Source organism: Mandrillus leucophaeus, unplaced genomic scaffold (genome assembly GCF_000951045.1).
Source record: "Mandrillus leucophaeus isolate KB7577 unplaced genomic scaffold, Mleu.le_1.0 Scaffold490, whole genome shotgun sequence".
Classification (NCBI taxonomy): domain Eukaryota; kingdom Metazoa; phylum Chordata; class Mammalia; order Primates; family Cercopithecidae; genus Mandrillus; species Mandrillus leucophaeus.
Window position 1 is genome coordinate 2,638,252 of NW_012105254.1, and position 10,350 is coordinate 2,648,601.

At 42.6% G+C, this 10,350-nt stretch overlaps 1 protein-coding gene across 5 annotated transcripts in view; it reads left to right on the forward strand.

Annotated features, from left to right (window-relative positions):
- ASB9 (ankyrin repeat and SOCS box containing 9) overlaps positions 1–10,350 on the forward strand; it is a 27,555-nt gene that overhangs the window by 3,719 nt on the left and 13,486 nt on the right. For all 5 annotated transcript variants that reach the window (XM_011995548.1, XM_011995546.1, XM_011995547.1 and 2 more), the window contains one exon: positions 8,808–8,887. In XM_011995548.1, coding sequence (XP_011850938.1) covers positions 8,808–8,887 — 80 coding nt within the window. The remainder of the gene's footprint in view (positions 1–8,807; positions 8,888–10,350) is intronic.

Genomic DNA, 10,350 nt, shown 5'->3' on the forward strand with positions numbered 1-10,350 from the left:
GTTTCACCATGTTGTCCAGGCTGGTCTCCAACAACTCCTGAGCTCAGGCAGTCTGCCCGCCTCAGCCTCCCAAAGTGCTAGGATTACAGGTGTGAGCCACAGTGCCCAGCCAATAAATACATTTTTAAAGCAGCAAACCAATCATTATGGGAAAGAATCAGTAATTTGGTTGATTTCTGCACTGTTATTTTATAGCTAAGTATTGTATTTATTTTTGTTTCCACATGGGAGAGAGGCACCAGCCACTTTTCACTGTTGAGGGTTTCTTTTTCTTTTTTTTTTTTTTTTTAATTTTTTGAGACGGAGTCTCGCTCTGTCACCCAGGCTGGAGTGCAGTGGCGTGATCTCGGCTCACTGCAAGCTCTACCTCCTGGGTTCATGCCATTCTCCTGCCTCAGCCTCCCAATAGCTGGGACTACAGGCTCCCACCACCACGCCCAGCTAATTTTTTGTATTTTTAGTAGAGTCGGGGTTTCTCTGTGTTAGCCAGGATGGTCTCGATCTCCTGACCTCGTGATCCACCCGCCTCGTCCTCCCAAAGTGCTGGGATTACAGGCCTGAGCCAACTGTTCAGTGTTTCTAAATGTCCTAATCCAACCTTGGTGGGGTCAGGGTGGGTGAGTGGGAATGGGCAGGTGTTATACTCAAAGGCATGGTGCTTGTAAAGTGAACACGTTGTTACAGCTAGAGTGCAAAATGTGAAGGTCTTAGGGAGTCTAGTGAGAACAGGTTTGAAGAGATGGAGTGGCAGATACAGATTTAAGAGCTAAGTGCAGGAGGTTAGGCTTCATGAGGCAGGGAATTGAGAGCCATTGGTGGTTCTAGCGCAGAGACCTGGTAATAAGGCTGTAGGTGAATTAACTTGTAGCCACAGCTGGGATAGATTGTGTTGGAATCGTGGGCGATTGTTGCATTCATCCGGTGGTTCTCAAGTTCTCTTGTGCCTCTACATCACCTGGAGAGCTTATTAAAATACAGATAATGCAGCTTCTGGCTGGGTGCGGTGGCTCACACCTGTAATCCCAGCACTTTGGGAGGCTGAGGTGGGCGGATCACTTGAGGTCAGGAGTTCGAGACTAGCCTATCCAACATGATGAAACCCCATCTCTACTAAAAATACAAAAATTTGGCTGGGTGCGGTGGCTCACACCTGTAATCCCAGCACTTTGGGAGGCCGAGGTATGCGAATCACCTGAGGTCGGGAGTTTGAGACCAGCCTGACCAACATGCAGAAACCCAGTCTTTACTAAAAATACAAAATTAGCCGGGCATGGTGGTGCATGCCTGTAATCCCAGCTACCCAGGAGGCTGAGGCAGGAGAGTCGCTTGAACCTGGGAGGCAGAGGTTGTGGTGAGCCGAGATCACACCATTGCACTCCAACCTGGGCAACAAGAGTGAAACTCTGTCTCAAAAAAAAAAAAATTAGCTGGGTGTGTTGGCACATGCCTATAGTCCCAGCTACTTAGGAGGCCGAGGCAGGAGAATTGCTTGAACCTGGGAGGCAGAGGTTGCAGTGAGCCGAGATCATGCCACTGTACTCCAGCCTGGGCAACACAGATGATGCAGCTTTTGATGAAGTGGTAGGCCTGGGGTGGAGGCCTAGGAATCTGCATTCATAACAAACTCCCAGGTGACACGGATGGTACTGGTCAGGGACCATACTTTGAGAACCACTGCACTAATCCAAGCATGAAACTTACATTTGGATCGAACTTTGGAAATGACAGAGAAAGGCGATGATTTCAAAGGAAAGAGAAATCAGGGTATGCTGCTTGATTAAATGTTGGAACTAACAGAGAGAAGGCAGGCAAAATTATAAGGTTCTCAAGCCCAAAGTAATGTCAGATAAGCTAGATAAGAAGGAAGTTGGAAAGGAAGTTGCCTTGGATGCAGGATGAGGAGGGGAGGATACAGAGTTCTGTTTTGGACATGACAGTGCCAACAATGATGTCCAGTGCACAGTATGATGACATGGGACTGAGACTTAGGAATGATCACAGGTTAGAAGCCAGAGACCTCAGAATGTTCTACAGAGGGGCTGTGGTTGAAACCTAAGGAAGGGAGAAATTGTCTGATGGCCAAGAGCTGAGAGTCAATCAAGGATGGAACCCTGGGACAGGCCTCCAGTTGATGAAGTAGGACCAGTAAGTTGGACAGAGAAGCAGAAAGAGATTCTGGATGTTGTAATTACACAGGTACTAAGGGAAGAGAAGTTTTCAAAGAAGTAGAAGTCACAAGGGTAGGTGCCTGGATACTTCTGGTCTCTTACTTTCTGTTGTGAATCTGACTGGCAAATTGCCACTCACCTTCTACACCCAGCTGAGCCATTGCCCCCATGAAACCCTCCTAGACTTTCTGCCTCTCCCTACTCAAGTCATTCTCCATCTGCTTTGCATCAGTCCTGCCCCTTGGGTAAAACCTCCATTGTGGTTGGTTGCTTTTGTTTACGCTTCTGAGGTCTTAACCTTGGTGAAGTGTGGAATGCAGAACACTCAGAATGCTGTTTTCAAATAGCTTGCCAAGAAACTCAGCTCAGGTGAAGCATGTCCCTTCGCACAAGGCCAAGTTAGAGGGAAAATAGAGCCCAGGTGTGGGTTGTCTGGCTGCTCCCACCTCCACCTGCAGGCGTTTTTCTGCCCACTTCCCTGGGGTAGGGAGGGAGGAAAGGTTATGAATGAAGATGGGCAACCAACTCTTTATAGAGATTTGTTTAATGTTAGACTCTCCTGTCCAAGGAGCAGGGAAAGAATGTCTTTCTTTTTTCCTGAAAGTAGCTTGTTAGGAGTTGAATTGTGTCCCCTGAAAAGATACATGGTTAAATTCTCAACCCTCTGTGCCTCAGAATGCGACCTTCTTAGTTAAGATTAGTTAAGATGAGGTCATAAGTAGGGTAGGATGGACCTTAATCCAACATGACCGGAGTCCCTGTAAGAAAAGGAGAGGAGACACATGGAGAATGCTATGTGACAACAGAGGCAGAGATAGGAGTGAAGCACTTAGAAACCAAGGAACACCAAGGACTGATGGCCACTGCCAGAAGCTAGAAGAGGCAAGGAAGGATTTTTTTTCCCTAGAGCCTTTGGATAGAGTATGGCACTGTCCACACCTTGATTTCAGACGTCTATCCCACTGCTAGCCTCTAGGACTCTGTGACAACAAATTTCTGTTGTTTTAAGCCACGCAGTTAGTGGTGTTTTGTTATGGTATCCCTAAGACACTAATTTACACCTACTCATGGAAACTTGGGAAAATACATGGAAAGATAAACTAACCACCCATAATTCCACCAAGCAGGTCACCGCTGTTCCCAGCGTTAGTGTCTTATCTTTTGGGATTTTGCCTGGAGACTGACACCTGTAGAGGTATTTCTATCCTTGCAAAATTGAGCCCACCCTGTAGAGAGTATTCACATTTAAACAGAAGACAAGCTGGAACAGGTATTGAAAGAAAACAATTGTATTGTGTTATGGTGAATTTTTAGATATTGGGGCACCTCAGGAGGGATGAGTTTTCTGGGGGAAAATCTGCCTTTGAGACAGAATGGGAAGGCAGCTTTATATTGAGAGAGAGAAGAGAGAGGGAGACAGGAAAGAGGAGAGAGAAGAGAGAGAAGAAAGAGGAGAGGAGGAGCTGGATGACGGAACTGGAGAAAGAACTGCAGTGGACAGGCCTGACTTGCCCAGGAGTTGCCTCAGTGGGCCTTTCTGTTTATTTCTGACTGTAAGCCTCTTGTTTCTTTTTCTCCTCTTTTCTGGTTTGTCCTGGGATCAAACCAAGGTCCACAATAATTGTGAACACAGCACCCAGATCCTTTCCAGGTCTGGCAGGTTGGTTCATGCCACTGAATCCACCCTTATTGCGTCCTGAAGACTGAAGGCAAATACTCCTGTCCCCTCAGAGCAACCCAAAATCTCCTTGACTTTGCAAAACGTTTCTCAGGATGAGTAGATTTATGCTACTGCCCAGCATTCACTGGGGTTCTCAGAACATCAGTAATAGCTATTTTCAGAATGTACCAATTAGTGCATCTTAAATCTCTTTTGAAATAACAGAAATGAAAAAAAAATGTTCCACAAATTACAATAAAAATGAAATGGCAGCCTCCCTAATGTGCTCCACGTTTGATGAGGGTACAATTTAAAAGATAAGTTTAATGGCATTACTTGGAGGACTTGTGGAGTGGTTTCATTACAAGAGCTCCCTGCCCCATTTTACCCATAAGCCACAGCACCGGATCCATGGCATTGTCAGTGACCTCATTTCACATGTATTTTTTTGGCAGTAAAACCAATAGACCTTGGCTGAACCAGTGTTGGGAAAGAGCCTTTAATATACGCCAAGGACTTGGATAATGTGTTACATACACCTAATGGCCCTCGAGTATCAAAGACTTGGGTGGGGTCCATGGAAAACGATGTCGTGACCTTGAGTCTCCCCTTCATGAATTGGACAGTCTCCTACTATGAGAATTGTCCATGTTCTGGCAGGAAAATAGGTCCCCTTTCCTGCTTGTTTTCTGCCCTTTCCAGCTGCCAGTTAGCAGGAAAGCAAGGGCAACTGCTTTGGGGTTTAACTGGGCATGTGTTGAGCCTACAGCTCATTGCCTGCTTGGGATGTGGGCTCTGGAAAACCATGAAGGAAGAAGCATTTCCCAGGTCCACCAGACAGACCCTCATTTGGATCCCTAAAGAGACATGTCTCACTCAGCTATCTTTTCAGTGTTTTCCAGAGTGAAAGAGTGTGTGTGGACTAATCCATGTGGCAAATTACGGTGTTTGCTAATACACACACACATACACACAATCTATGCTCTCTGAATGTTAGAAAAATGTTAAAGTAGGCCAGGCGCAGTGGCTCATGCCTATAATCCCAGCACTTTGGGAGGCTGAGGCGCATGGATCACTTGAGGTCAGGAGTTGGAGACCAGTCTCACCAACATGGTGAAACCCTGTCTCTACCAAAATTACAAAAATCAGCTGAGTGTGATGGTGTACACCTGTAGTCCCAGTTACTTGAGAGGCTGAGGCAGGAGAACCACTTGAACCTGGGAGGCGGAGGTTGCAGTGAGCCAAGATTGCCCCACTGTCTCCAGCCTGGGTGACAAAGTGAGACTCTGTCTCGAAAAACAAACAAAACATTACACACAAAGAAAAATGTTAAATTACTCATTGTCACTATTGTACATTTTCACATAATCACTCATTTGTTCTGAGACCTGCTGAGGTCAAAGTCCTTGTCTAAATTTGAGACGGATTTTGGTTTTACAGGGACTCATGTTTTTCTTCTGGGCAGGAGCATAGGTGTACCGTGACAGGCCTAACAAACCCTGAACTGAAATGACTTTAAGTTAGAAGGGGAAGGCTCATATACTGCTGATGGGAATATAATGTAGTACAGCCACTTTGGAAAATAGTCTCAAACATTGTGTTACCATATCATACAGCAGTTCTTTTAGGTGTATATGCAGGAGAATTGAAAACATACATCTGCTCAAAAACTTGTACATGAATGTTTATAGCAGCATTATTAATAATAGCCAAGAAGTAGAAATGACACAAATTTCTGTCAACTGATGAATGAATAAATAAAATGTGACTTATCCATACAATGGAATTATTTGACAAAAAAAAAAAAAAGGAATGAAGTACTGGTGCATGCTACAACATGGATGAAACTTTGAAACGTTATGCTAAATAAAAGAAGCCAGTTGCAAAGCACCACATACTGTATGGTTTCATTTATGTGAAATGTCCAGAATAGGCAAATCCATAGTGACAGAAACTAGATCCATGGTTGCCAGGGGCTGGGGGAAGTAGAACTGTGGAGTGACTGCTAAATGGGCACAGAGTTTCTTTTTGGGGTGATGAAAATGTTCTAAAATTGATTGTGGCATTGGTTGCATAGCTCTGAATATACTGAAAACTGCTGAATTGTACACATTAAATGGGTGTATTGTATGGTATGCGAATTATATCTCAATACAGCTGCTTGCTAGATAGCTAGCTAGAGATATTCACATTGTCAGCCCCTCACTATGTGTACCAGGACAACACTCTACTTCTGAAAGACACAAGCTGTCTCTGCTCTGTAAGCACTACATTCTGCAGAGGTGCAAACTCAGATAGCCTGTTCTCTTCGAGAAGTATGTACTTCTTTAGTTGCCCCAAATAGAGTAATGGTCCCATAATGAATGAGTAGAAAGTAAGACCATTTGTGGCTACACTTGATAAGTGCATCATTTTTATGAAATCTAAACACTTACAAATTAGGACCCAATTTACCTGCCTGACTGTTTAGGCTGTCGACACTCGTAATCTTAGGGAGCTTTAAGAGAGGTTGGGAAATGTGGCAGCTGTATTTCTTAGCAGCTGAGCACTTGGAAAAAAAGTGGATTAATCATCATACATGTGGTGATCCATCAGGATACATTTGCAAATCTATTGAAAACTGATTTTCAAAACCTTTCTCAATTTGTGGCTCTTTGTTCTCATTCAAGATTTTGTGTGAATGGTATTTGGCATTATCAGCACCAACAGGGTGGAATTAGTTGTCCTTTTAATTCTAATTTGGAGATCAATCTTTCCATATCTGCAGTCCGAATTTTAGCTTCCAAGCCCTAGAATCAGCAGTATTATTCCAGAAATAATTAGGAACATCAGAGAATGCTGTGAGGACATTGAGTATCTATTAAGCGTAAGGTTTTGACGGTAGGAAAAGCCATTTCACTTAAGATGTACCTTGTCTCAAGCACCTTAGTGACCCCAGAAGGAAAGCATTGGATGGGCAGTATGTAGATGGGCTCATTTGTCTTCCTTTTATGTACCAAATGCCTAATGAATCCATCTGGAAGAATGGTCATTTGCTTACTAATACAGATTTTCCAGGGCACTGATGGCTTCAGGTGGCAGACGGGCCTCATGTGTTCGGTACAAAGTGTTAAACCAACATGTGTTAAGTACAAAGGATACTTCATAGCCTTTCATTTTGCAAGGTAGAGACAGTAAGTACCCTCCTTCTCCAGGTCTTCTCAGCTTTTAGGAGCTATTAGCTACCACGCAAGGCATAACTGGCACCAGACCTTTCTACCTTGTTTGTATGTAGTGTGTTTGCCGAAGCAGGTGGAGCTGGAGCTGAAGCAGGTTCAGGCACGCCTCCCTCACATTTCTACTGGAAATCAGATGAAGCTTGAGATGAGAAAAGATCAGGTCTATGCCTCACTCGGTCATATTCAATTATAGAGAGGAAAGCATTTAATGGGTTGGGATTGGGTTTTCAGGCCTCTTTCCTGAGAATTTGTTTTCCTTCTATGTGGTTGTAGAATAAATTTGGCTATTTTATTTTATTTTTTTTGAGACAGAGTCTCACTGTGTTGCCCAGGCTGGAGTGCAGTGGCATGACCTCGGCTCACTGCAACCTCCACCTCCCGGGTTCAACCGATTCTCCTGCCTCAGCCTCCCGAGTAGCTGGGATTATAGGCGTGAGCCACCACACCCAGCTAATTTTTACATTTTTAGTAGAGATGGTGTTTCACCATGTTGGCCAAGCTGGTCTCGAAGTCCTGATCTCAGGTGATCCGCCCACCTCAGCCTCCAGAAGTGCTGGGATTGCAGGTGTGGAGCCACCGCGCCCGGTGTAAATTTGCTATTTTAAATAGCAGTGATGATGAGGTGTAATCAAGACTGTCTGTTTAGTGTTAGGGCAGGATAATAATAGTAGCTAGTATGTATTGAGCCATGGTAAGTACAGGTTGAGCATCCCTTCTCTGAAATCCTTGGGACCAGAAGCGTTTCCAATTTTTTCAGATGTTGGAATATTTGCATATACAATAATGACTTACCTTGTGGATTGTACTCAAGTCTAAACACGAAATTCATTTATGTTTCATATACACCTTACACACATAACCTGATGGTAATTTTATATGGTATTTTAAATAAGTTTGTGCATGAAACAAAGTTTTGACTGCAACCCGTCACATGTCACATGTGGAATTTTCCACTTGTGGCATCATGTTAGCACTCAGGAAGCTTTGGATTTTGGAGCATTTTGGATTTGGGAGTTTTGGGTTAAGGATGCTCAACCTGCATATTATATATTAGGGATGCTCAACTTGTAACTTTACAGAGAAGGAAACTGGGGCACTGGGCCTTTCCCGGGACCCACAGGTCAGAAAAGGTGAAGCGGGTCTGAATTAAGAGCTTTCTTTAACCACCTTGGCATGCTGCGTTTGGGGGTAAATAATGTCCCTCTTTCAAGGTGAGACTGAGCACTGATTTGTGCTTAATATTACGACAGGAGATAATCTATAAACAGATATGGTTCTGTTTAGATTTCATTCCAAACCTAATGGTGCATGTAATTACATGATTACTGCTATTAATACAGGACACTGTTTGCTGAGATGCCAAAGTCTGTATTTCATGCAGGAAACTAGACCGGCAGCTACAGCTTAAACACACTAATGCTGATAATTAGTGAAGCTCTCGCTTAACTAAATGGGCCATTTGCCTTTGAAACCAGTGTGTAAATAGAAATACAGTAATCTGTCATCCCAGTCCACCTTGTTTCTCCTTAGTTTGAGGACTGGCTGTAGTTCTTTCCCAAGCTCTCCAGACATTGTTCAAACAAACTGTGCACAAAAAAATATTAATAAAGAAGAGAAATGCTGAATTCCTAATGGGAATTTTGGTTGAGTGAATCCAATGTCTCCATCCAGGGACTATTAGGCTCTTATTGATGGGCAAGGATAAGCCTCTGGGTCTAAGTGCATTAGCAGGATATAACCCATTCCTCCCTTTCCATACAGATGCTGTGTCTGATTGGTCTCCTATGCATGAAGCTGCAATCTACGGACATCAGCTGTCTCTGAGGAACCTCATCAGCCAGGTAGCTTTTTGAAAATATAATACAAAAGAAACCTATCAAAATATTAAAACAAATGTGTGACATAATAACATGGGAACTTTTAAATTAATTCATTAAATAGAAGACCTCATGGCGATTCTAATAACTACTATAATTTCTAAATAGGATGAGTATATATTTTGAGATACTTTTGTCTATGACAATTGTAATACAATAGAAAATATCTGTAATTTCTATTGGAGATAACCCTACATACTACTATTACTACTGTGGTTTGTTGTCTACATTCTGAATTGAAGGATATGCTAAGTTTCAGATAGAGCTGAGTGAGAATAAATGTGCTTTAAACCCATCCAATTTCATAGACCTTTCTAGAGTAAGAAATCCTCCTATAAGAAAATAATTTCTAAAGAAAAATTTCATACTATTCTAAGCCACTATCTTAAGCCATTTTTGGTAGCAGCAGCCTATTATAAATAGATTATAACACTAATTCTAGCTAAAAGAAGTTAGGCTACTTCCCAGATAAAATTAGAAATTTACCCTATTTTGATAGCACGAAAAATGATCACTGCAGCTTTTATGTATCACTTGTTAAATTGGACAGGTACTCATTTGCATTCAGTATTTATGTGTTTATGAAACATCAGCCAGAACCATCTCCAAGTTGTATCCCATTATTTGTGTAAGATGTCTTTTTAGAGCCCCAGTTTCTGCTTTCATAAAATGAGTATTCTGATACCTACCTAGGTCAGTCCACCCCATAACTCAATAACAAACCACCCCAAAACTCAGTGACATGATAACAGTAACCATTATTTCTTGCTGATGTGTGTTTGTGTCAGCTCATCAAGGCTGGGCCTGGCTGGGCTTGGCTCCCAGCTGTGGGTTGGGTGTAGCCCTGCTGCACATCTCTTTCATCCTTCTTGGACCACTGGCTACCTGAGGAATTATTTTCTCTTGGCAAAACGCTGGAGCACAGCAGGGCAAGCCCAACCATGCAAGAATACTTCCAATCTGTCCATGTCACATCTGCTAACATCCCACTGGTCAAGTCACATGACCACATCCAAACTCAAGGATCAAGAGAAGTACATTTTGTCAACTAAGAGTAGTTGACGACTGAAAATAAATATATTAAAGTTAAGCCATTCGATCTTTTTTTTTTTTTTTTTTTCAAAACTAAGAACTGACTGTGGACTGGACACTGTGACGTAATGGGTTAATTACCTTATGATATTATATGACTCAGACTTGTTAATAATTTAGACAAACCACAGTTAATCTGAGGTAAAACTGTAGCTTGATGATGAACTATAAATGAGTTTCTAACTTTGTAGAAGGAACCTTTCTGTAATGTGAGTATGTGGTGAAAACTTTTTGTTTTGTGTTACCAATAGCTGTGTTGTTGTATTTCATTTACCTGGATTTATGTATAAACACCTAAATGCTGGTTTTATTACTATTATTATTATTATTATTAT